Raw genomic sequence first — 24,528 nt, 5'->3', positions numbered from 1 at the left:
GCGAGAGTCTAGACCGTCAAGGAAGCAGTGCAGTAAAGAGGACCCCGCCAAAACCCTCACACAAAACCTTCTGTCGCATCGCATCGAAGCGCCGAGTCTCCGTAATCGACCGTATATCAAAACCGAAAAGATACGTTTTGACGACAACATTCCGATGTCTTTTGATGATGAAGAGCCCATGTGAGAGATACAAAATATCCATGTCACACCAAGTTACAGGACCCAGTTTACTGACTTTGGCTGGTCTCCAGAAGCCTCTCGAGTCACGCCTTGGCCGCGCTGGCCGAGTTCCACGCCGAAAAGGACGCCCATGAAAAGACATTTGAGAAACTGAGGACCGGCGCCGCTCCGAGAGCTGGAGCCGGACTCGGCGTCGTCGAACCGGAAGACGAGGACCCTGTAGCGGAGGATGCGGACGACCAACCGCTGAGCATGGCGGCGTTTACGGAGGATTGGAACGAATCGCAGTTTTGGGTACGTAAGACGACATGCACAAAACAAGGCACAAGACGCTCCTCTCATCCAGTTGTCTTCCACCTTTTTGCTCTAGCGGTGGAGATAGATGGCATCGCGATCGGCTTCTGGGATAGAGTCTGTGCCTTTGCCTGTCTGAAGTTGGGGTATCTATTACGTACTTGGCTGGTCTTGGCGCTACAACTTCATGATATTGACATTGTGGAAAGAAATACTAACATGGGCCTGACGATCTAGTTCCTCGACGAAACAGCCTTTGCTCTGGCCGATCAGCTCCTCGATGGCGCATCGTCAAGCTCGATTATTGGTGTAGTCTCGACACCGAGCGTATTCATTGCACTCAAGAATCGTCTTGTAGGATCAACCCTGACTTCTGTCATGCCCAGGGCTTGATATTTAGAACCCAGAAACTGACTGGGACACAGAGATTCTGGCCTATTGAAGACCGACCTAAGCTGGTCTTGTTGGAACATGACCACCGTTTCAGCGTCTTTCCTGAGTTTGTCTTCTATGACTTCCAGCGACCTCTTCAACTCCCAGGTATGACCGCTTTACTAGTTGAATACTGCTTTTGGCATATACTGATATTATTGTCTCAGCTCATCTGAAGGGCAGCTTGGATAGTGTTATCATTGATCCTCCATTCTTCAGCAATGACTGCCAGACAAAGTGTAAGTAATGCTCACAATCGTCCTGGCCACTATCCAGATGCTACCCCATCCCGTATCACGATCTAAACCCTCCCATTTCACTACTGACATGTCACCCACTAGTTGCCCTAACAGGCCGCTGGCTCGTCAAGCCAAAGTCGCCTCGTGTGATTGTCTGCACGGGAGAACGAATGGCTACCATTGTCGACAAGCTCTACCGTTCTCTTGGAGTCTATGCGACAACCTTCGAGCCTGCTCACGCGGGTTTAAGTAACCACTATTACTGCTACGCCAATTTTGAGAGCTCAACCTGGGATTGGCGATCTGATGAATCAGATTAATGAAGTGGAAGTGGAAGGGGAGATATGAGGTGTTGAAATAAGACCCCCGCTGCTGGAACCGTCTCAAGGTCTTGGAAGAATACGCAAGACTGGGAAACATGACACAAGGTACGATGACTTATGGAATATCTGGGGATATGCCAAACCCAGTGAAGTTCGTCGCAGTTAGATAAAGAGATACATCTGAAGAGAGACCATGACCGCCCTATTCAGTAGGCTGCCACGGTGTAACTAAACTACATATATGCGCCGAGCAATGCTCCATACTGCGCTCAACCTGCAGTTGATATATGGACCCAGTCGACTTATTGATCATGATCATTAACGCCTATCTGGCTCTCCTAATCTAAACCCCCGTCGGCCTACAAGTACAAGATTGGGTGTCTAGGCCAGCGAGCGAATGATGTAGAAAAGGAGATAGGCCTGAGCCCCAAGGACGTCAGATAAGCTCGCCAACTCGACTTTGTGGTCATTAAACTTGAACCACTGAAAGATATGTCAGCTATGATACAGTGTCGTAAAGAATAAAATTTACCTGGTCGCCGACCCGACAGTATGATGTATAATGGCCAGTGTCGATTTCACCCACATGAACCACAACACTAAGGAGGTCATAGGTGCATGATCGCTCCAGCTCAAGGCTCTCACGGCTCTCGTGGTTGCGAACGCGATTGGTATAAGGCAGCATGTTGAGTTGGAGAGGGAATTTGACTTCATTGTCGACTTTTGACGCGGCACGATCGTGGCGGCCATGTCTGTACTCGAAGCGCTGTGAAAGAGTTAACTTGGCGGACCAACACTAACACTCACGAGCCACCGACTACACTCACCTTAAGCTGTATTGACAGAACGTTTGGCAGCCGCTTAATGCTGGTGTGTCGTTTGGCTTGTTGAGTCCCGTTGCAGTTGTTGCACCGATACTCACACTTGTCATACTTGATGTATTCTTCGTCCAAGCAATCCTGCAACGTTAGAGAAGGCTTCTTCTGACCAGTCCTCTTGCTCTTCTTCTGGACGACATTTTCGAGACCTAGACTTAGATCAAGGAACGACTGGATGGAATTACTCTGGCCTGAGCAATTCTGACATGTTGTTGTGGTCTGCATCTTGCCGTAGAATGTCTGATGCATGATACAATTGCAGCTATGTTCGCTGCCGATTTCCGGCTTTTTTCCATCACCATTTCGTTCATGAAGCTCTTCAGCTAAGAACTGGAAGAACTCATGAGCGTCTTGTTCTTTGGTGGTAACAAGATTCTCGAATGCCTTCTTCTCGGAGATCCAGAAACCTGACAAGATATTGGCAGCAGTATAACCGTTAGTGTTCTCTAGGGCGTAAAAATCTTGGAACATGTCGTCCATTGCACAGCTCAGGCAGTGAGGGACCTGGCAATCATTGCTCTGGTGACCATCGCTTAGGTAGAAGTTTCTCAGTAATGGGTTGTGCAAGAAGCTTTGGAGAACAACGTTCTGATAGCAGGTCGCACCGGCGTTGTAGATGCCGCGCAGGCCGTTTGCACGACAGGAGGCGGTTGTAGTATTGTTAGTAATATACCGAGGGTCATCCTTCATGGAGTCCGAGAAGAGCTCATTGTGTTTTCTCTTGCGACCTGGCCAACAGTTAATTTCAGGCAACAGAAAACTATCCACGAGCAACATAGCAGTCAAAGACACAGCCATTCCTTCTCATTCTGTATCGCGTATGGACGAGCCTTGACTTGATGCATCTCCGTGCACAATCGCTTACCAGAAAAAGAGCCAGTTCCTATCTTTCTCACTCGAAGCTCCTCGAGAGTTGGGTCCCAGACAAAATCGTCGCACATCTGACAATACAGGCAACCGCTCCGAGAGTCAACATCTGCGCCAGGGTTAGCAAAGGAGGCAGCAGAAAGCAGCAGCACAAGGCTACTAACAGAAACGATGCTGTTTCTTGGTTCCGTGTTTCAATCGATCTTCCTCAGACACGGTCATTGGACATTGTAGACAGAGGTAGTTCGAGGTAAGCGTTGTAACGGGTCGGCCCTCTTGTGTTGAGGTTTGGGGGACGATGGGTGTCGCATCGAAGATGTTGCGGAGGATTAACTTGTAGTGCGTGATCGAGCTGTTCATGACCTCTTGGTTCTTGCTGAGGAGGAGTTGTACATGCTCTAGAGACAATTAGACAATGATACAGACAGAGCTTTGGGTGGCCATACCACAGCCGAACATTGGTGATCCGGGGACCGGAGACTTCACCTTGATGTTTTTGGGTGAGGCCGGGGTTGTCGGTCGCCCAGACATTGTGAGGAATCAAGCCTTTGCGGCTAGCGTTTTGCTGCAGCAATTGAAGCTGGTGGTAGACGAATGAAGCTTGTTGATGCGGCTGGTAAAAGGGAGCTCGATTCGTGATCAAGCGGATGCGGCGAAGCGTTACTGGTACACTCGAAACAACCCCACGTATAAAGACAGGCTTGATTATTCGTTTATTCTTGATCGGTTCGTTGTACGTTCGTTCGTTCGTTTATTTATTCGTTCCTTTGCCTGGCGGGTGATGCGATGGCGTACAAGGCTGAAGAATGTACGCGAGGCACAGAGTTGCATGAATGTGCAACCAACAGCAAGCCGAAAGTCGGACAATTGATAGCCAACCTCTTCCAGCTGAAACTAAATATCGAAGATTAATAAACCGTAAGAGGCGAATGAGCGTTGAGAGATGGCCGCTAAGGAATTAAACAATAGAGATGAAAGATCAAACTCTGTTGCGCCTATTGATTGTTCCTTCAATTAATAGAATAGATTAAGTAAGTGCATGCATGCATGCATGGGTTGGATGGAAATAGAAGTGCAGGAGTGGTGTTGGAAGTCACTATCACTCACTGTAAGGTAAGGTAATTAGGAGAGATTACAACGGGTGCAGACTCCCTAGAACATAGTGTGCCGGGTACCTTTTGGTGTGAGATTGGCGGGTAGATACATCAAGTCATGGAGGCGCTCATGAAAATTATACCCATGTCATGCAGGGCGATAAGATAACCTACCTAGCTTGGCACTAGTCTCACCAGCTGAACCTCATATTAACCGCGACCAGGGCGCGTCTAACAGGTATATTAACTGATACTGCTGTAGTTGATAGTCACTTGAAGATAATTTTCACTGCATCTGACAACTCCATTATAGCATCTAACATGCAGTATCAGATAAGAGTATACCTAACACTCCTAGGATGTGCAAAGTGATGCCTATTACTGTATCTCCCTCCTACACGTCAATATGCACTAAGAAGAGGAGCACCGTTCGTGCCGAGGTTTATTCATTCTCCATTGAATAAGCAGTTTAGATTGCCGGATGACGACAGCCAGCTCCCTGTCTACCTCTGGTAGATCAATATCTTCTCCCTATTTCTCATCTTTCATCCTTAACCTACACAAACATCTTTGAACTTTGAGCTTATTTGACTAGAAACGGGGCTCAAAGTCTCCACTGTCTACCGAACTCCCGGCCCGACTTTGCGGCATCCCGGCTCCGGACCCCTCCCGACCAGCACCGATAGTTTCGCCCATACGGGTCTCTGGTCCTCCACCTTGAATATTACCAACAACTGGAGTACCATGGCAACTCAACTCATTGCTCTGCCAGCTGTAGAGCGTCTCAGTCCTACAGTCATCCGCATTTTGGGCGGCAATCCAGGCAAATTCACTCTTCAAGGCACAAACACATATCTTCTCGGTACAGGTCGTCGCCGGCTTCTCATTGACACTGGCGAGGGTCGCAATGCTTGGATCTCATCTATCCGCGAGACTCTACAGCAGGAGAATGCGACTATAGACACCGCGCTCATCACGCACTGGCATCATGATCATACAGGTGGTATCAAGGATCTCTTGAGCATCTCACCACAGACTGGAATCTTCAAGCACACTCCGGAGGAAGGGCAGCATGAAATTAGGCACGGGCAGCGCTTCCAAGTCGACGGCGCTACATTGACAGCAGCGTATACGCCAGGACATACAAAGGATCATATGGTGTTCGTTCTCGAGGAAGAAGACGCAATGTTCACAGCCGACAACGTCCTCGGTCAAGGGACTGCGGTATTTGAGGACATGGTCACATATCTACGAAGCCTAGAAGAAATGAAACCTCTGTTCAAAGGCCGAGCATACCCTGGACATGGACCGGTCATTGAGAATGGACCAGCAAAGATTGCCGAGTACATCGCGCATCGAAAACAACGAGAAGATCAGGTCATTCAGACGTTGAAAACGGGACCTGGTGAAGTGGAAACTCAAGAATCTGCATTGTGGTCGGCATGGACAGCGACAGATCTGGTCGAGGTGATTTACAAAGATGTGCCCCAGAATCTGCACCCAGCAGCTCGTGGTGGTGTTTTGCAGATACTGGGAAAGCTGGAGAGCGAAGGTCGCGTAGCTCATGATGGTGATGAATGGAAGCTGCTGGCAGATGGCCGGGCATCTCTATGAGTTCGGGCCACAGTGGATAATGGATGGGCCATAGTGAGTCAGTGGTGTATTTCCGAATTGCCGGAATATAGTTGGTATTCATCATTACCCCGAAAGGCCATTGTGAGGAACCGTGTTTTCTCGGGAATACGGACTTTTAAACAAGATGGACTGGGTTAGGTTTGTGGTATGATTTGGGCATGCCAAGAGCTGAGTTTTGTAGCAAGTTTGTATGGTAAACTAGCGAGATGAGGCAGGGCCTTCGGCAGCGTCGGATCATTCACATCATCCAAGTCTTGATGTGATAGATCTTTTAGCGAGCATCATGGATGGGATTCACTGACTGGTGGGGATCGCCAACTAGGTTCTGGTTTTGGGAACACACCCCTGTCCACTAACGCAGCCACTCTATCAAACAAACTAACGGTACTGGCCATGTTCTCAACAACTGGCATTGCTGCTGATGGTGAATTGTAAGCAGATCCTCTTGACACTGTAATGCTACAGCTTCAGTTCGGCCGATTGCGGAGAATGGCTAGGATGCAATGCAATGTTGTCACATCAGATCCCAAGCTCCCCATGCAAGTACAGTACAAGAGTTGTCTTTGGTGCATTGAGACTGCAACATTAAACCCGTCGTTTAGAGGTACGTTTCATGCAGTCACAAACGGTCCAATTTTGTCCGAATATCATACGACAGACCGTAAAAAGCAAGAGCTCGATGATACATGTTTAATCGTTTGATTACCTTACAGCCTCAGTACTCAAACTGCGGAGTGTTCGGGAGTAAATTTTGGCGTATGGCATACGTACAGACATGCGTATGCCTGAGAAACGGAGACAAGTTGACCACGAGTTACCGTTCTTGGCGAGATCATTGTATTCGCTCTTATTTGCTGGCTCGGGTTGTAACCCAAGATAGCTGACTCTTTTGGGTGTAATACACACGATGGATGCAAGTCAGCACCATAGACACGACAACTAAGCGGGCGGTGAGCCAGCACATCACATCATGAACGATCCGATAATTCTGTCCTAGATTGGAGTAGAAAATTGTCTGATCATGCACCTCTTCAACCGAGTTGTGTGCTGTAAAAGGTAGTAATTGGTCAGCGGAGGGGAACATCTAGGGTAATCTGATATCATGGTGGTACTCCATAACCGTTCAACTTGAGCAAATATTCCTTCTCATGACCCTTGTATCTTACGCCCGGCTTCAGGTCCTTCCTTGTTCATGAGCATGGTTATGTGACGCCTTGTGACCATTTTGACAGCTCGAGGTTGGTGGGTTGTGACCCTGTTTAATGGAATGCGTCTGTCTGTCTGCTTGACCGGCACCATCGGGTCCACGGAGACGGAGATAATGATAAAGCCTGAAAATGCCGTAAGGTAGATAGTCTAGTGCCCAGACCTACAGTTGCAGTTACATTTCTTGATCTTGATCAGAGATCAGTGATTGCCAAGACACGTCGGTATGAGTCATCCGTAGTCATCGATGTCGATGAAGGAAGTTTCCGTGAAAAGTTCCCGCTCGGCTAGCACAGACTTATCAAGTGCATGTAAGTCAAAGACACGCACATGCAGTAAGGCGTATAAAGCGTATCTAGTACATATAGTACGCTGTAGATGTGTACACTTCTTTGCCAGCCCTAAACGAATATTTGACTACACTACACGTCATATCCAGCCTTATCGTTTACACTGCACAGACGTAAAAACTTTGTAAGTCAAAGAGCTGAAGAGAAAGTGTGCGGAATTGTCGGCGTAGTTGGGTTGAACTTGGGTGGAGATGCTGGACCGGGATTATACACATCAAAAAAGTTGAAGCCCGCTGTATCCAATGAATGACGCCGTAGCTTTATTTCACAGCGGGATGAGGTAACTAGCGTCGAAGCAGCCGGCATTAAAGCTCTCCATGATGCATGATGATGCCTGTAAAGACGAAAGCTCTCATGTGGATTTCGGCATTTTGCTCGATATCAGTCTGTGCTTTGATGTCAATGATGGAGGCCTAACAAGTCGGTTTTGAGTAATGGATGAGAAGCCACAGTTAGTACGTGTAGAGCTTATGACTGAATATTCGTAATTCACTGGTAAGCCAGTGACTGACTGCCCGTTTATCGGATCCGAGTTGAGGTGCATGTAATGGTGGTAGCCAAACGTGGTGAAGGGTTGCGATGCTTGCAGCAAGTTACAACACACAAGTTCTTGTGACCAGTAACTAATGATCTCTATGCTCGGTGAGAATAGGAATGGAAGAGGATCCATCCATGGCCCGTGATATCCACTTCGTCTCCGACGAAATGCCTTGACGTTCTTCGAGAAGATGCCTTTTCCAAAGTTTCCGTGCCGATCGATCGATCACGTTGACCATGAACGAACTAAAAAGGTAACTATTCGGAACCAACAGATCCTCAAAGTAAGTAAAGTAAAGTAAAGTATAGTACAGTACATGGGGCCCGCGGACCACGTTGATCAAAGAGCCTGACCAGATGATCTGGTGCATGTACAGTGACCTCTACGATACAGATACAGTGGTGTAGTCTACTGAAGATGTTCCCCCCCCCCCCACCGGCCGGCCCCATTTGAGGATCCCCCACTATCCAAATGCTTACCGCATCTTTTTTTTTTGTTGTGTTGTTTTTCTCTGTCGAAAGGTAAAGGTACAACTTCCATGATGAAGCAATTCGGAAGCTTCGGATGGTCAACTGCTGCGTATCCTCTCTTGGCTCTCGTCGCTTTGTCTCCGACTGACCAAGAGATTCCAATGCCTCAGCCCATGACCTGTTTTCGGCCGCTCGGGCCCGACAGTAATAATAGAAGAGGGTTTGTTTTAAAACAATGCCATGTCATGATTCCTTGAAACACTCTTCGTTTTGACGTCTACTTGATCGCATGATTATATAAGTCCTCCTACTTGTGTCTTTCTGGCTGTAAACAAGTATAACTACTGCTTGCGACCTCTTCTCGTCCAGTTATCTTGTCTTGTCTCGTTGCATCTGTTGTTTCCTTCTGCGGACAAATCTTTCTGGGCGTACTTTGCCAGTATGATCTATACAAAAATGATATCGCGCGCATCCGGCGCATTGCTTCTGGCGCTTTTACCTGTGGTAATTGCGCATGGTGGTGGTGAAAGTATGGACATGGACATGGGAATGGGCCATGACGGCAACACAACGACACAACCGCCCAAAGACGAGGACTATCCCGATACATACTTTGCGCATACTGAACATACTGGAGTTGTATACACACATATTGCATTAATGGTTCTTTCTTGGGTATTTATTCTACCAATTGGTAAGTTTTCATGGTGTTGAGCTTTATGCGCCGACTAACACGACCAACCCCCCAGCCGTCATGTTCTCACTGGCGAACTCTCGCTTTACACTACCGGCGCAATTTGTTTTCCTAGCTACAAATGCCCTTGGAGTCTTGACCGGCGTGATATATAATGCGCAGACCCCAGACTTGTATCCAAACAATGCGCACCACAAGATTGGCTGGATTGTGACCTGGGTCCTTTGCGCCCAGGTCCTTGTAAGTGCCGTGGGCTGTATCGCGGGAGCTCTCAAGGGCAAAGGAAAGACGTCGAGTAACGAGAGACATGCTTTTCTACCTGTCGCGACACGAGAGGCCGACTACTCTTCGCACAATGGCTACCACAATGACAGCCCCTACCGAATGTCCAGCGACAGTGGACGACGAACCGAACCAAACACACCATCGCTTCGAAGCGACTCGGCATCCACTCTCAATGGCATGGAGTCGCCTGTCAACAACCCCAGGAAGGAGTACGAGGACGATGATGGTGACCTGGAGGAATTGTCACTAGCCTCTCCTGAACCTCAGGGAACCTTTGCTCGCCACGCCTCCAAGATCGCTGCGTCGCGAGTATGGAAGTATCTCAACCTCGGCCGTTGCATAGTCGATCGCATTATCCTTCCTTTCGGTTTCATTGCGCTTGCGACTGGTGTTGTCACCTTTGGCCGTTTCTTTGTAAGTTGCTAGCAGATACCTTGGTTGCGACACTTGACTAACAAATCGTCCAGGAGGGAGGCGGAATCTTCAATGGATTGGCGCATTGGATCAAGGGCGGTGTTTTCTTCTGGCTAGGTATCTTCACCCTCGGTCGCTGGACTGGCAGCTTTGGAGAGCTTGGCTGGGCATGGAATGTTCGACCAAGGAAGAACTCCCAGAAGTGGCGCCCTTCCGCTGAGTTCGTCGAGAGCTTCTTGATCTTCTTCTATGGCGCTACCAATATCTTCATGGAGCACCTCGGCGGTTGGGGAGGAGACTGGACCGCCCAGGACATGGAGCACATCTCCATCACAGTTCTGTTCATTGGAGGAGGCTTGGTAAGTCCCACGATCTGCTCCAGTCGATTTCCCAAAGCAAAAACTGACTTGTTTCTTTAGTGCGGCATGCTCATCGAGTCGACACGTATTCGCGATCTTCTCAACACAACCGTGGACGAAGTTCAACCCAAGAGCCCTTACACGGTCGAAGAAGCAAACGAATCTGAAGCTCCCGACACATACGAGTTCTCGCTCAACCCCATACCAGCTTTGGTCATCATGCTGCTTGGACTCATGATGAGCTCCCACACACAGCATACCATGATGTCTAGCATGGTTCACAAGCAGTGGGGTGACCTCCTTCTAGGGGCTTCCCTTGCTCGAGGGTTGACCTACCTCATCATGTACCTGAAGCCACCCAAGTCCATTTTCCCATCACGACCCCCGACGGAACTCCTGGCTGCTTTTGGATTGATCGCTGGAGGTATCGTCTTCATGGCTAGTGTATGTCAACCGCCCTTGCAAAAAGATTCGAAAAGCTAACTTGACCTAGAGCACTGATACTGTCGACGGAATGATCCACTACAAACTCGACGCCATGTTCATGTACACTGTCACCATGGGCCTGGTCGCCCTCCTGATGGCTTGGGTCGTTATCGTCCTCGCCATCAAGGGATGGGCTGTCCGACTCGAACGACGCCGTAACTCGAACTAGACCGTACATATGGACATACTGATGAAGGAATGACATACTGCCGTACTTCGGCACGGGTGGGAGACAGACGTATATATAGATTGATTGTATTGCGCGCTTGATGTAGTGTTGACTCTGCTTTGAGATACCCTTATGAAGTAACGGCCGCTAATTGACCTAATTTCTGAATCTGACTTTCCCCTTTTCACTGGGTTGATACATACGCTGTGGCGTATTGGGGTGCAGTGTCAAGCGTTCTTGGTGTCGATAGAACAGCTTTCTGTCTGCCAAGAAAAACGCCATCCTTGTGATTTGACATATCCTTGTCTCGTGGGAAGTGGTGAAGAATGGCTTTCACTAATCCACAGGTTGCAAACGAGCGGATCTGAAATGCTGTCGTGCGTTCACGTAGTAGACTGAAATGATCTGGACTGCGTATATACAGTCTGCTCAGCATCCCCGTCCTTGGCCTTTGGTGCAGCAACCACTCTCTTCTGGTCCTCAGGAGAGAAAAGGCCCGCACCCTGTTGCAGAGCGTGAACAAGGAAAGGGATGGAATCGGCCTTGAAGTCCTCCGCGTTGCGAACTTTGTCAAGGTCCTCTGAGAGCTCTTGTGTTGCGCGTTGAAGGTAGTAGGAGGTAAACTCCGGAGAGGACTGGTTGGTAGGCTTTGAAGACATTTTGATGTGTTTGATGGAGAGTAGCCGGATTCCTTTGATTTGACTAAGGTAATCCTAGCGATGTTGGCTGCTGGGGTTGAGACTCTCGAAAGGTTCACCTTGGTCAGAAAGACTAAAACTTGAACTAGCAAATTCTTAACAGTGCGAAAACAAGAGTACATGTCATGAGCACTGTGCCTACCTCTCATGACTTCAACATGATAGAAGCCATGATACAGAGTAACTCGAAGCATATAGATAAGTTTGTCAGTTCTCTCAGTCAATCGAATAGAACAACTCGAGACGAATGCAGCTCCTGGTACGATAGGGTGACAAGCCACGAACTTGTGGTATGATAGATGGAGATCTCACAACGCAATGCATGAAGAATTGGTACAAAACCCAGTGCGCTCTGGGTTGCTTTTAGTATTTTATGTTCTATCAGTGTTTTGACATCTAAGATCACTCTACAGTGAAGCCTGTCTACCTAAAAAGGTCTGGGCTGAAACTCCATAAAAAAGATAATGACCTTCCAATATCGCTAATCCACAATAACGCCCTGCATGCCTCGTGAACATGAATCATTAAAGACACACAGCTGATAACTTAGTGAGAAATGTACTGGAACACGGCAGAAACCTCGGACTCTCCACATTCTTGCCTCAAGAGCAAGTCCTGGATGGGCTTCAGTCCCTCGTTGACAAAATGATTCCATGTGCTGGTATCACCATACAGCATGGCCGGCGCCTTGATATACTGCTTGCCATCAGGCTTACACCGCTTGCACTTGAACGTCTCATGAGTGTCACTCTTGGTATCTGGCCGGTACTGGAAAAGCTCACGGAGACTGTCGAGCGAGAAATGCCGTTCAACATCTTCCGCCGAGTCCACAACGCAAGAAGACAAACTTTGTTTGTGAGACTGGCGCTGGAAGATCTTCTCCTCGATAGTGCCCGTTGCGATGAAGCGGTACACGAAACAGTCTTTCTTTTGTCCATCGCGCCACACTCGAGCAAGCGCCTGTTGGTCAGCAGCCGGGTTCCAATCGGGGTCGAATAGCACAAGGCGGTTCGCGCCGATAAGGTTGATACCACATCCACCAGCCTTGCTGCTTAGTAGGAAGACGAATTCGTCACCTTCAGGGTCGTTGAATCGATCGACAAGCTTCTGACGCTTGTTGACGTTCATGGTTCCATCGAGTCGCAAACATCCATACTGACGAGAGCGGCACATTCGTTCAAAAAGATCCAGTGTCGAAGTATAGTTGCTAATCAACACAATCTTGTCGTTTGTGTCTTGGCGGATGCGAGCCAGCATGCGGTCCAACACTGCCATTTTGCCTGAATACCAGGACTTGATCTCGCGATCTCGACCACGGGATTCCTTGGGTACATAGTCGTCTGGGAAGCACTGCTCTGAGCCCGGCAGATCATCCGCCATGTTCAAAAGATCAGGATGGTTACAGAGCTTCTTGAGAATGTTGATGGCTTTCAAAGGTTGACTTCCCTTGCCTCTCAGGAGAGCCTGAATGTCAGGACTCTTGATGAAGTAGTTGTAGAGGTCAAACTGGAAGGGTGCAAGATTACAGAACACAACGTGCTCGTACTTGACAGGCAAGTACTTGGAAAGGATGTCGTTAGTACGGCGAATCAGGAACTTGTTGACAACATTGAGCAATGCCGCAGTGCACTCATCGCCCTTCTTTCGATCTTCCTCTGACGCATCAGCATCTCGGCCTCGTAGAATTGGGATTTCGTAGCGTTTGCGAAACTCCAGCCGTGTGCCAAGCAGATCGGGGTTTGCAAAACTTGTGAGCGAGAAATACTCCGTGAGATCATTCTGGATGGGTGTGCCTGTAAGAATGACACGCCGCGAAACATTGAGACTGTTGAGAGCATTGAAGGTATTGCTGTCGCTATTCTTGAGGCGATGGCCCTCATCACAGAAAAGCAGGCCGATCTTTGTGTGCTTCAGTTCCTCCACGTTCAATCGCAGAGTTTCGTAGGAAACAATGATAACTGGCCTGGTGACGGCCCGACCGCTAGCAATTGCCCACTGTCGAAGCTGACGCGTCAGTTCTTCTTTAGACGCCTTTCCATCAATGGCGAATGGGTTGATGGCATTAGGACCAAGCCACTTCACCAACTCGTTGGCCCAATTCTTGACCAAACTGGCAGGACAGACAACGATTGCTTTCTGAATTGTCGGCTTTCCAGCATCGGGGGATTGCTTGAGTAGTGTCCACATCAGAGAGATGCACTGAAGAGTCTTTCCCAGACCCATTTCGTCGGCCATAATGCAGCCATTGGCCTTCTCATCAATCAGGCCAGTAACACATCGATACATAAATTTGACACCTTCGACCTGATGGGGACGTAGGATCTTGGCCAGCTTCGGGTCAATTACGACTGGAACGCGAGGGTGTTCGCCATCCACTTTCTTCTTGATTCCGAGAATCTCAGCAAGACTCTTATGTACAAGTGGAGCGTCAAGTTTCCCATCAGCAGTCTCTGTCTTGGAGGGCTCAATTGCCTTGGGGACATCTCTTGGTTTGTCGTCGACAGTCGGATCATGAAGAACAATTGCGAATTCGCCACTGGGGTCGTGTAGAGGCTTCGCAATGAAGACTGCACCTTGCCGTAGACCCAGAGTAGGAGGGGCACGATTGGGATTGTATGCAGCGCTGTCCTTGTTCTTCAATGGCACAGAAAAGGCCTTGCGGAAAACAAGACCTTTATCTTTGGCCTGGAAAACGGGGAAACGGTTGATATCTCGAGTGGCAAGCGCAAGCCTGTCATCGTTGGAGTATGGTTTATCATTATCTGCTTCGCCGTCGGCACCACCATAATCAACCTTTCTTCGCTTGCGGGACGGTCGATCAACAGCCGTACTTCTTCCAGCGACACCAGGGCATTTGAATGGTTTGTGAAGACGGTCAATTGAAGAGGGCGTTGGCATCCGCTTGCCTAGAGTTTTGTCCTTGCCAGCAAGTGGCGTCGCGACGAGAGGGGACCTGAATTGAGTATTAGAGCATGCAACAACGCGCCAAAGTGTCCTGACACTCACGCTGCTCCCATCTTGAATATTCTCTCGTTTCAGAGACTTATCAAGTGATTGTTCCAAGTGTGAAAGATTTCTTGCCACCCCAGCGAGAATCAATGGAGGGTAAATAGGCAAGCGCGATGTCAGTGACTCGACGCGACAGCAGGCAGAAACACGCTATCACGTGAACCGCCACTAGCTTTACCTCCTCTTACAATTGCATCCCTGGCAAAGACCCCGAAACCACCGAAAGCTTGGACTTAAAACTTAAAGCCTCCACTAGCTTAGGTAACATTGGATCCATCGGGAATCGGTCGAAGAATCAAGTTTGTCGTTCGGTTCATGATGGGACCGAAACTGGTGGCAAGGAATATATCTTCTCCTTTTCTCCTTTTCCCCTTATACAACTCACTCGGTAAAAAACCAGCCAAAGATGATAACTGAAAGCCTATTTGCTGCAACGTCGTCAGGGTAGGTCACCGCGGATCATCTACTTTCTCAGTATGCGGCTCTGAAAGACCCTGGATCGCTAACACATGCCTTCAAGCGTCAATCTCTCCAACTCCGATCAAAGCCGATCGGTCGGTGGAGATCCTTTTGCCGACCATCAATCCTCTGGACCGACCCCTCTTCAAGTAGCAATTGCACGACATCGCACTGGAATTTTGACTGCAACCGTTGCTGGACACTTTGCGCATTGGCAATATCTTACGCGGTTTCGTCGAATTAATGTCCAGGCTACTGCGAATCGAGCTCCTCTTGCACGGCTCGGTTTGGCCTGGGGCCTCGTATACCTCGGCGTCTTGAGCACTATCACTGTGGCTCAGCGCAAAGTGTCAAAGAATACTGATCCTCTTTTCTCGCCTATAGAGTCTACAAAAATAGTCTCATAATGTCGGCTGATTTCTGGGCTGGCTATCTCAGTGGTGCTGTTGGAATCATCATCGGAAATCCTCTTGATGTGATCAAAGTTCGACTTCAAGCACAACATACCAGTCCAGTGACGAACCCGCCTGTTGGTTCGATCCCTACAGGAACAACAGCAGCGGCTTCAACCATCAACCAGAGTGCATCTTTCAGCACGCGGTACCTCGGATCATACGCCTCCTTGGTGACTGGAACTGCAGCACCAATTCTCGGTTACGGTGCGCTGAACGCCTTACTCTTTGTTTCTTATAACCGAACCGAGGCGGCATTAAATAGCGTATTCTCAACATCTGGAAACTTGTGGAATACCTGGCTTGCTGGGGCGGTGGGCGGTCTTGCAACTTGGGTCGTTAGCACCCCCACCGAACTGATCAAGTGCAGGGCGCAGCTGGCATCCTCTCCAACCTCAAGCTGGGCTATCACCAAGGATATCTGGAAAAAAGAAGGTGCTCGAGGTCTTTACTTCGGCGGAACTGTGACTGCTATCCGGGATAGCGTTGGTTATGGCTTTTACTTCTGGTCCTACGAGCTGACTACCCGTTGGCTGGCCACGGAACAGGGCGAAGAAACCTCTTTGCAACACGAGGCCGCCAAAGTTCTCCTCTGCGGAGGACTAGCTGGTGTCGCAACTTGGGCGAGCATATTTCCACTCGATGTTATCAAGACTAGGGTTCAGGCACAGACCCTTGGCGGACAAGCAGAAACAACACCCCTTCTGCAACCCAACGTAGCGTCACAAACCAAACGGGCTGGCGCAATACAGGTCGCACGTGAGGCGTACCGGGAGGGAGGCTCTCGTGTTTTCTTTAGAGGGTTGACTGTCTGTAGCGTGCGAGCTTTCATAGTGAATGCTGTCCAGTGGGCGGTTTACGAATGGGTCATGTTCGAACTCGGGCATGGACGGAAGAAGACAGTGGCCAACGAGCCTAGGGTAGAGATGGTACAAACATGATGCATGAGGTCTTCAATGTGCTCAAATGAGGACCAGACCATTGCGGCAAATCTTTGTAATGACACCATGCCATGCAGTCGGATATTCAGCATCGACCCAGCTTCCAGGCAATCTGCCACGGCCCTGTCCACACCCCATCATGATTTTTGTCAGGCGACCATCAATTTTCCGATCAGGACTTACGAGCTGCGCAACACATTCCCAACCCCTAGCAGTAATTGTACCTTCTTGCTGCTTTATGCGGGCAACGTTGGGCGCTTCGTGATGGATGACAAATCTGGATCACTCAGACGAGCCATGGCCAACTTGACGAAAAAGAACTCTGGCCACACGGCCCGCCAACAGCTAGGTGAAGGGCAAGGGCCAATGTCATCTGGGAAGCCGGGAAGTCTGTCTGTGATGCAGATGAAAGGGACACATCGTCAATCGATCAGTACAATCTAATACTACTACAAATCGTCTCAGAATCGTTCCAAGATATTATTTGGTGAATTTAGCCATTACTCCAATCCTAACGCACAGAAAGTTAACCTAGTTTTCGCCCTCTTGATCTTGAATAGGATACCTGGGCGCCTTTAATCCATGTTTGTTACCAACTGCTGCTCACTAGTCTCAAACAGTGCTGTTTTCTTTGTTGGATGGCTTGACCTCACGCCAACCTTCAAGCCCTGCCTTGTCTTTCCACTTTTGGGTATCCTCGTTGTATTGCTCCAACCATTTAGCCATGGCATCACTGGCCTGTGCAACAATGTCTGTTTTCGCTTGGCGCGCATCTGCTGCAACCCTTTCGAGTTTCTTGTTTGAGTTACTCCCGATCTGCTCGTCGCGCTCCTTTCTCTTCCTCTCCCGGTCGGCCAACCATTCTTTCCTCCCAGCCAGATATTTGGCGCTGTGTCCTAAACCAGCACTTTCGTGGGAGATGCCCTTGTGGGGTCTGTCGAGAGGAGGAGCAGTGAAGAAGAGAACTCGGCCAGAACTGTCATGTTGAAATGACTCTCGCAACTCCTTTGGCATCGCATCGTTCATATTGTCGGGAAGTGCGTAGACCTCTGGTGGTCTTGGTGGGTTATACACATTGCCACCCTGCATAGGCATCCCTGGTGCAGCCGGCATTGGACTGCGAGCGACTGGAGTGGCCTGCACTTGGTTGTATGCCTGGGTCATGTGGTTTGGCATAGGTGTTTGCTGATGCATAGGAGGCACCGATTGCCCATAGTTAGGGGCGAATCCTTGTGCATATCCTGCCTGTGAGTGCTGAGGTTGGTGTTGATATTGCACAGGTCGTACAGACACTTGAGGCTGAGCACCCAGGTGAGGTTGATGTGGAATAGGGACTGGAGTCTGTTGAACTTGTGCTGGCTGGGCGCCAGGAGTGACTGGCTGAAAGTGAGGTGTCATGTGAGCATTGTATGGAACGGGCGAAGGTGAAGGACCTCCAGGATAGGATATTGAAGGATGTCTCCCGGAATGATCACTAGGAATGCCACCAGGCACTGACAACATTGAAGCGCGCCGGCCAGAATCAGCGCCAGCATCAGGTAGTGGGACCGCCGACATGGCTTGTGGCGGAGGGGTGGGCACTGGCGGTGGTGATTCCTAGAAAGTTATGGTTAGTTGATTAAAGTGAGACGAAAGAAAGCCTGAGGCATGCATGAATCACGATCAAGAATCAGGCGTTGAAGCTGAGAAGGAAAAAAAGGCGTTGGCGGGCAGGGATTATGTAGGGCGTTCGTTTGCTGATAACGAATACATCGATGGCCAGCCGAGTCATGGCATGGCATGGCAGGACAGAAGAAACGAAAGAACAGATGCGCTTCACTTACATTGGCCTCCCGTTTACGGCGATGTACGGCTCCAACAATAGGCGGGGCATTTGGGCTTCCCCATGTTGGCTTGGGGAGTTCATCTGTCTCCTTTGCATCTTCGCGGAGCAAATGCTTAATAGGGCTGGGAATCTTCTTCATGCGCCGAGGCACATCAAAGAGGTCCATTTCATAGTCCTTGTCGCGTACCTCGTCTGGGACACAGCTTGCCCACGTCTTGATCTTGTTGAATGTGAACTTCTCCTCGTTGTAGCGTGATTCACACACATAAATTTCCTTGTCCAGAGGAAATCCTCGAGGTCGCCCTTTATTGAATCGGGTCACGAACATGACAAAGCATCGGTCCAAGACCTCTTCAATTTGATGATCCCGATATTGACCTGTCTTGACGACTTCATGCTCGAAGAAATGCTTCTCATATCGATGTACAGTCTGTTCTGGTCGGTAGTACCAGCAGGCATTGATCCATCTTTGGCCGGCACGGTCTTGCCAAGTTCGATAGATTTGCGCCACGGTGGGCTTGGCCAGGTCGTTAGGATTTCTGATGTGAACCCAATCACCTATATTCATGTTAGCGGCGTAACAACACTGGAAACGCATTACACAGTGGTATCTCTATGTACGTACCGACTTTCCAGGACTGCCCGTTATGCTGGATCTCTGCCAACGGTAACTTGCCGTCTTCGTCTCGGAAATCATCATCAGGTTTGGCCTTCTCCTGTTCGGCTAAAAAGATAGCCTCCTTCTGTAGCTCAACCGCGGCCTTGTACACTTCGCTGTCATCCTCATTATACCGCTTGGCATTCTCAAACATGAGATTGAGGTCCTGAAGAACATGGTCGATGCTTTGATACTTCTTCCGCTTGGCCTTTTTCTTGATGTTGTCGAGAGCGATGGGGTTTAGTATCGTTGTATAGTAATCGGGTACAGCTGCTTTGTCTGGTAGCTTCTCAAAAGGATGAACAAGGAGATTTCCTGCATCATCCTTGGGCTTTCTCAATCCCTTCAATAGTGAAGCGATGCGGGCTTCGTTCGGCGTAAGAACACTAGGAGGTCGGCCTCTTCGTTTGTGCGAATCATCTTCGTAGTCTTTGTCCTGATCTCTTCGACCAGCGCCACGTCGTCTTCGTCCCCTGCGTCGGCCGCCTTCATCGTCTGAATCATCATCTTCATCCTCATCTTCTTCTTCATCTTCATCCTCCTCCTCTTCGTCTTCCTCGTCTTCGTCGTCATCCTCTGCTGGTGGAGACTCTTCCGCAGGTGGTAATTCGCCCAGATCTGGCAACTGCGCATCATTGGCATTGATGTGGCCCTTTTCTACCAGCTTCTTGAGTTCTTGGACAAGAATTTCCCGAAGACGAACTGCGGCACCGAAAATAGGAGCGGAGGGTCGGTTGTAAACTTGAGCGTTGTGACAGATTTGCGCAACATCCTTGACGAACTCGGCAAATGAGCTGTATTGTTTCTTCTGAGTTTTGCCCTATCATTTTGGTCAATGATCCATATACCAGCTACCAAGACTGCATAAAACCTACTCGGATGGTACTGAAAGCAATGGGTTCGGCGATGATTTCGAAATAATCGGGCAACGTCCGTCTATTCGGGATGCGCTGGAAGCCAGCAGCAAGCTGCTCGCCACTATAACTCTGTCAGAATCACCCAATCCTCTCCTGCACTCGAGAGGGGAAGCATACTCATCCTGAACGCTGCATAGATAGGTCGAGAGATTATGGATCAAGCGATACATATCGGGACGGCCTTCATCGTCCACCTCACCTTCTGCGTCCTCTTCACCTTCGGCATCTTCGTCACCTTCCGCGTCCATATCTACGTCAGGGTCGCCTTCGGCATCGACATCATCGTCCGGTGTATCCTTCATCTCGACGTCCACGGAGGCAGTTTTTGCTTCTATAGATTCGCGCACCTCTGGCGCGTTCGCCCTCCGACTGGACATGACAGGCTCGTGAGACCACTCGGGTCCGGTCGCAATGCGGCAAATCGAGGCGTTAACGGCGCGTACTATTCGCGTTGGTCAAGTTAATCTATATTGTGGTATTCAGTTGCTGAGACGGGTTGTACTGCGAAATCACGGCAGCGGGAGGAAGCTGTAATTAAAGAGTGCCTGTGTACTATTCCTGAGCTTGATTGAAAGTGCGACTGCCCTGGAGAGCGCGTGCATTTGCGCGCGACTTCTCGTGCCGTAATTGGTTAGAGTGGTTGTGCATTTATAAAAGCGGGTCCCAATTGGCTGGCACTTGACACATGGTTGTGATGTTGGTGCCGGCTTTCATCCAGATCATTGATTCAGTCAGGCTCGATTTAGCCTTATTGTTTCTGTGATTCATATACACAAATTTGAATATCTATCACTCAAGCTCAGAGAATTCTCGTGTTGTGGTTCCAAACCCAGCTTAAAACGGATTCAGTGCCTCACTTTCCTGTTGCTTCCTTTCAATTCCTCGCCTCAGAGTAAAGCAGCCCCTCCCTCACCCATCTCGAACAAGTTTCACCCAAGCACATTAATCACCCACTATCCGCAGCGAGAAAACCCAAGAAATTGTCATCTTACATTGAATCTTGCACCTAATCACAGTCATGCGAGCTCGTTATAAAGGTCCAGCCGGTACCGGTATCCTCGAGATACCCGATGATGCCACTGTTAAAGTGCTATTTGATGAACTTCGAGCCAAGACAGGAATTACCAACTTTGGCATAAAATATGGCCCTCCTATGGCTATGAAGGCTCTTGAAGCTAGCCAAAGTGATCAAATTGCTCGATCTCTTGGTCTTCATGGTGAGACACTCACTATCGTACCCGAGGACGTACCACCACCCGCACCTACTGCGCCGCTTCAAACTGGCGCTGCGCAATATCAAGCAATGACATCTCGTGCAGCAAAACGGAATGAGAGCCCAGAGGATGTCAACGTTCCGTGGCCAGAACAGGGTGGAACACTACGTAAGTGATAACCTTTTGTTAGCCTCCAGAGACTATTGTTGTTAACGGCATGTAGTTCTAAGAGTGATGCCCAGCGATAACAGCTGTTTATTCACAGCTTTTGGTGGTGCTCTGCAAGATCAGATCCCCGCTCAACGGTTGAGAAGGATGATGGCTGACTACATTGTTGAACATCCCGAGGATTACTCAGAAGCTGTCCTCGGTAGCCCTGCCAGCCAATATTGCCGCAGTATTCAAGACCCTGACCGATGGGGAGGCGGTATTGAACTGAGCATCTTATCCTCCATCTTCGATATCCAGATCTGCACGTTTGATGTCCAGGTTAGTCGAAATGTTATTCTGCACCGCTCCTCACTGACATTGAAGATTACAGGCCCAAAACCTGATCAACTTCGGAGAGGATAAGAGAGATCGCTGTATTCTTGTTTATTCAGGAATTCACTATGACCGAGTTGCCTTCAGCCTGTCTGACTACCCACATGACTCGCCTACTTACCCCCCTGAGATGGATCGAACTGTTTGGCCGACTGATGACGATGAGGTACTCGAAAAGACCAGAGAGCTCGTCGAGAAGCTCAACAAGGCGCACTACTACACTGATACGGAAGGACTGATTCTCCGATGTGATGTGCCGGGATGTGACTGGATAGGTAGCGGCCAGCGTGAGGGACAGAAGCATGCAGAACTCACTGGACACGTGGATCTGAGTGAAATCCAAGACGAAGGTGACAATGTGCTCCGGAAGTGCGACACACCTGGATGTGATTTCATCGGCCAAGGTGACAAGGTTATGAGGCAGCATAGTGCAGATACTGCTCATGAGAGATTCTCCATTATTCCGGACTGGTGAGTGGGCACTGACAGAAACATGAAGCCTTCGGTGCTCTTGGTCCTTCTAGACATTTCAAGTAGTTTGTTGAGTTTTTGAACATAGTTAGCGCTTCGAACACCGAAACAAGACATTGCTTTGTAACCATTGCACGCCGCTGAGGTTATTCACAGTAAACCGAGATCAAGTAGACAGATGGTGCGATGCAGCGAAAAGAGGTGTCTTGACATGGCTGAATTTGAGGTATCTATTGGTACAAATGCCATGAGAGAATTGTGTTGTCCACTGAATACCCGACGCAAAACTTGGTAACGGCTGGTATCGCTTCTCAAAACACTTGCTTTCCAACCTTGTGCCTGGGATTTCGATTAGCCCATCTTGCTGGGACATAGAACATCGGGAAACGGTCATGTGGTTTCGTTGCTCTGCTGGGCGAGGAGGCATTGTGATACGTCTTTGTTTTTGAATGAAAGCATGACCAGAAAAATGGGTTTGGTGATCGCTTTCGATGATAAAAGGTCCTATGCTGAGCAGGGTAGCTACTTTCCGTCCAGGCACATCGAAGGCGACGTCTTTGCCATTCAATTGGCCTTTTTAGAGAGCTCAGGGTTATGTACCGAGTCAATGTTGGCCAGTGAAAGGTTCAGGAACTCATGTTTGTTAGACCAATTCTGCTGTCCCTCAGCAAACTCCTTCATCTGCTGAGGGGGAGGCGGTGGGTCAGTGATCTTGGTGATCAGGTATGCGGTGGATGCTTCGGCAATGCCATAGACGAGTACGCCCACCAGAGGGATTCTGACAAGGATGTAGAATCCCAGACCAAAACCAAACAGAACTCCCTCGCGGCTGCGGAACCAGTTTCGCTTTTGATCCTTTGTAAAGTGAACACGAGCGAAGTATGGTTCAAGCAACTCTCGCATTAAACTTCTGGAAGAGAAGTAGCTCTGGAGGAAGATTACCAGGTACCTTCGAGGGAGGAAAATTCCCGTACCAAAGATGATCGAGGCCGGTCCTAAGCCCACGGCGTTGTTGAAGGTGTAAAAACTGGCTGCGGGCAGGACAAATCGACCGATATATGGTGTGTATGAGATCGCAAAAACTGCTAAAGAAATACCACCCTTGCGAAGGAAGCGGTAGAGAAACATGGAGACAGCCTGAGCGGTACTTTCAGAGTGCGTACTTCCATCGGAGGGACGGTGCATCTTGAGGTTAGGATAATACATATCCCGAAGCTCTGAAGGCTTGTCACCACGGTGCTTTTGAACATAGGTCATATCAACCCATTGCAGTGACTGCATGAAGCTATTTGCAGGTGGTTAGATGCTGTCAAGTGTTTCGTGATGTTTAGTACTCGACTTACAGGTTATCGAGGGTCGGTACAACATAACGCATGAGAGCCATGAGGAAGAAGGGGACTTGGAGGACATATTCTGCGACAAAGTCAAGCCCACCGACGAGAGTATCGTCCCATGTGACGGCATCAAGAGATACAAAGAATGAAATGAACCATAATAACACTTTAATCCCGACAATCTGATTGTGCAGTCAGTAGGGTTACTCTTCTGCTCATGCTGGTAATGAGACTCACGGGTATGGTGACGATTAGTCTAATAGCAAGACCTGCCACAACTGCAATGGCAGCTTGACGATAGTGATCGGTTGTGAAAAGTGCCGGATTCTGTAGTGCTCGATGGGCTATATTGTTGGTTAGTAATGGGCAAAAGGCATAATGCCATATGGTGGTACTCACCTCCCACCAGAGTGAGCTGAGCGCCACGTATTACGGTGTTGGGATCGAAGTGAGAGAGATCGAATTTTTCCTCAAGCTTCTCCTTCAACTTGTCCTTATCAAGTTGAGTCTTTTCGTTAGACGACATCTTGAGAGCTGAAGCTAGGTATGGGAAGCTGAAGGGTATGAGGGAGACCAAGCTGTAGGCGCCCAGAGCTCAAGTTGAGCTTGTGTCGACGGGCTGAATTTTAGTGAATACACTGTATCAGACACGGAATTTTGCCTGCCCCTCTGAAGAGAATGAAGGGTCTTTTTGAGACTGTTGAGAATTTGGCAGTCTCAGGTTCTGGTTAAGAAATGAAGGTAGTAGTGATATTCAGGAACACGAGTTCGGAACCTTGGAATGGTAAGACTGTAAGGTGACGTAAGTATCGTGAACCAATTGAAGCTTACGCCAGATTGGCTGCTGAGTTAGCTCTTTGCCCAGCTATGGGTGTATCCACAAGAGAACAAGAATGACATGTGATATGTGAGAACTACAAGACAAATACTATTCTTTGAAGATTGTCTTTGGGAGAGCCGCAATCCTCTCGAAATTACAGGACACAGCAACGTGAACATATTTTTGAAGAAAGCCCTCATGACCGAGACAAGCGCTCATAACATGGAACCTCGTTTTGCTGTGTCCTCCAACCTCCACTTAAACCAGTTGTGAT

General features: G+C 49.0%; 11 protein-coding genes across 17 annotated transcripts; 5 read left to right on the top strand and 6 right to left on the bottom strand.

Moving 5' to 3' along the window:
• Window positions 1–17: 17 nt before the first annotated feature.
• Window positions 18–4,396, bottom strand: FOIG_14418 (ubiquitin carboxyl-terminal hydrolase 22/27/51). 4 transcript variants are annotated; one of them, XM_031215655.1, is made up of 7 exons: window positions 4,321–4,396; window positions 3,660–4,107; window positions 3,378–3,611; window positions 3,212–3,322; window positions 2,296–3,074; window positions 2,001–2,234; window positions 1,594–1,951 (listed from the first exon to the last, which is right to left on the bottom strand). In XM_031215655.1, exons 2-7 carry the CDS (start codon window positions 3,742–3,744, stop codon window positions 1,850–1,852), a joined length of 1,545 nt encoding a protein of 514 aa, XP_031054540.1. In that variant the 5' UTR covers window positions 3,745–4,107; window positions 4,321–4,396; the 3' UTR covers window positions 1,594–1,849. The 4 variants fall into 4 exon arrangements, with proteins under 4 accessions (XP_031054539.1, XP_031054542.1, XP_031054541.1 ...); XM_031215654.1 differs by having other exon boundaries at window positions 18–1,951; window positions 3,660–4,396; XM_031215657.1 differs by having other exon boundaries at window positions 18–1,951; window positions 2,296–3,322.
• On the top strand, window positions 155–1,465 carry FOIG_14419 (uncharacterized protein; the record flags this gene model as incomplete). Its single annotated transcript, XM_031215658.1, has 6 exons — window positions 155–180; window positions 252–474; window positions 712–828; window positions 900–1,014; window positions 1,074–1,145; window positions 1,248–1,465. 6 exons carry the CDS (start codon window positions 155–157, stop codon window positions 1,463–1,465), a joined length of 771 nt encoding a protein of 256 aa, XP_031054543.1.
• A 311-nt stretch (window positions 4,397–4,707) lies between the features above and the next one.
• On the top strand, window positions 4,708–7,117 carry FOIG_14417 (uncharacterized protein). 2 transcript variants are annotated; one of them, XM_031215653.1, is made up of 3 exons: window positions 4,774–6,326; window positions 6,382–6,546; window positions 6,656–6,969. In XM_031215653.1, the coding sequence occupies exon 1, from the start codon at window positions 5,052–5,054 to the stop codon at window positions 5,919–5,921; it is 870 nt and encodes a 289-aa protein (XP_031054538.1). In that variant the 5' UTR covers window positions 4,774–5,051; the 3' UTR covers window positions 5,922–6,326; window positions 6,382–6,546; window positions 6,656–6,969. The 2 variants fall into 2 exon arrangements, with proteins under 2 accessions (XP_031054537.1, XP_031054538.1); XM_031215652.1 differs by having other exon boundaries at window positions 4,708–6,546; window positions 6,656–7,117.
• On the bottom strand, window positions 6,886–8,273 carry FOIG_14416 (uncharacterized protein). The gene has a single exon (XM_031215651.1). The coding sequence runs from the start codon at window positions 8,166–8,168 to the stop codon at window positions 7,851–7,853; it is 318 nt and encodes a 105-aa protein (XP_031054536.1). The 5' UTR covers window positions 8,169–8,273; the 3' UTR covers window positions 6,886–7,850.
• Window positions 8,274–8,519: 246 nt separating this feature from the next.
• FOIG_14414 (uncharacterized protein) lies at window positions 8,520–11,854 on the top strand. The gene is made up of 5 exons (XM_031215649.1): window positions 8,520–9,200; window positions 9,256–9,899; window positions 9,953–10,258; window positions 10,319–10,702; window positions 10,752–11,854. Exons 1-5 carry the CDS (start codon window positions 8,948–8,950, stop codon window positions 10,911–10,913), a joined length of 1,749 nt encoding a protein of 582 aa, XP_031054534.1. The 5' UTR covers window positions 8,520–8,947; the 3' UTR covers window positions 10,914–11,854.
• FOIG_14415 (uncharacterized protein) lies at window positions 10,881–11,657 on the bottom strand. Its single transcript, XM_031215650.1, has one exon. It carries the CDS (start codon window positions 11,570–11,572, stop codon window positions 11,297–11,299), a length of 276 nt encoding a protein of 91 aa, XP_031054535.1. The 5' UTR covers window positions 11,573–11,657; the 3' UTR covers window positions 10,881–11,296.
• Window positions 11,796–14,789, bottom strand: FOIG_14413 (DNA repair protein rhp54). Its single transcript, XM_031215648.1, has 3 exons — window positions 14,618–14,789; window positions 11,924–14,564; window positions 11,796–11,867 (listed from the first exon to the last, which is right to left on the bottom strand). The coding sequence occupies exons 1-2, from the start codon at window positions 14,626–14,628 to the stop codon at window positions 12,158–12,160; spliced, it is 2,418 nt and encodes an 805-aa protein (XP_031054533.1). The 5' UTR covers window positions 14,629–14,789; the 3' UTR covers window positions 11,796–11,867; window positions 11,924–12,157.
• A 53-nt stretch (window positions 14,790–14,842) lies between these two features.
• Window positions 14,843–18,695, top strand: FOIG_14412 (uncharacterized protein). Its single transcript, XM_031215647.1, has 2 exons — window positions 14,843–15,064; window positions 15,141–18,695. The coding sequence occupies exon 2, from the start codon at window positions 15,486–15,488 to the stop codon at window positions 16,470–16,472; it is 987 nt and encodes a 328-aa protein (XP_031054532.1). The 5' UTR covers window positions 14,843–15,064; window positions 15,141–15,485; the 3' UTR covers window positions 16,473–18,695.
• FOIG_14411 (uncharacterized protein) lies at window positions 14,917–21,689 on the bottom strand (the record flags this gene model as incomplete). Of its 3 annotated transcripts, none has more annotated exons than XM_031215644.1 (5): window positions 15,129–18,068; window positions 18,296–18,855; window positions 18,923–19,775; window positions 19,831–19,933; window positions 19,990–21,689. In XM_031215644.1, 5 exons carry the CDS (start codon window positions 20,247–20,249, stop codon window positions 17,085–17,087), a joined length of 2,760 nt encoding a protein of 919 aa, XP_031054529.1. In that variant the 3' UTR covers window positions 15,129–17,084. The 3 variants fall into 3 exon arrangements, with proteins under 3 accessions (XP_031054530.1, XP_031054529.1, XP_031054531.1); XM_031215646.1 differs by having other exon boundaries at window positions 16,818–18,068; window positions 18,124–18,855; window positions 19,990–20,249; XM_031215645.1 differs by having other exon boundaries at window positions 14,917–18,855; window positions 19,990–20,439.
• FOIG_14410 (uncharacterized protein) lies at window positions 20,506–23,290 on the top strand. The gene is made up of 3 exons (XM_031215643.1): window positions 20,506–21,254; window positions 21,310–21,575; window positions 21,628–23,290. Exons 1-3 carry the CDS (start codon window positions 20,891–20,893, stop codon window positions 22,102–22,104), a joined length of 1,107 nt encoding a protein of 368 aa, XP_031054528.1. The 5' UTR covers window positions 20,506–20,890; the 3' UTR covers window positions 22,105–23,290.
• On the bottom strand, window positions 22,665–23,960 carry FOIG_14409 (uncharacterized protein; the record flags this gene model as incomplete). The annotated part of the gene is made up of 4 exons (XM_031215642.1): window positions 22,665–23,385; window positions 23,444–23,616; window positions 23,672–23,778; window positions 23,834–23,960. 4 exons carry the CDS (start codon window positions 23,958–23,960, stop codon window positions 22,665–22,667), a joined length of 1,128 nt encoding a protein of 375 aa, XP_031054527.1.
• Window positions 23,961–24,528: the final 568 nt, after the last annotated feature.

The sequence above is a fragment of the Fusarium odoratissimum genome, assembly GCF_000260195.1.
Source record: "Fusarium odoratissimum NRRL 54006 unplaced genomic scaffold supercont1.41, whole genome shotgun sequence".
NCBI lineage: Eukaryota > Fungi > Ascomycota > Sordariomycetes > Hypocreales > Nectriaceae > Fusarium > Fusarium odoratissimum.
The sequence above is the reverse complement of the archived record's forward strand: the minus strand, read 5'-3'. Positions and strand labels throughout refer to the sequence as shown.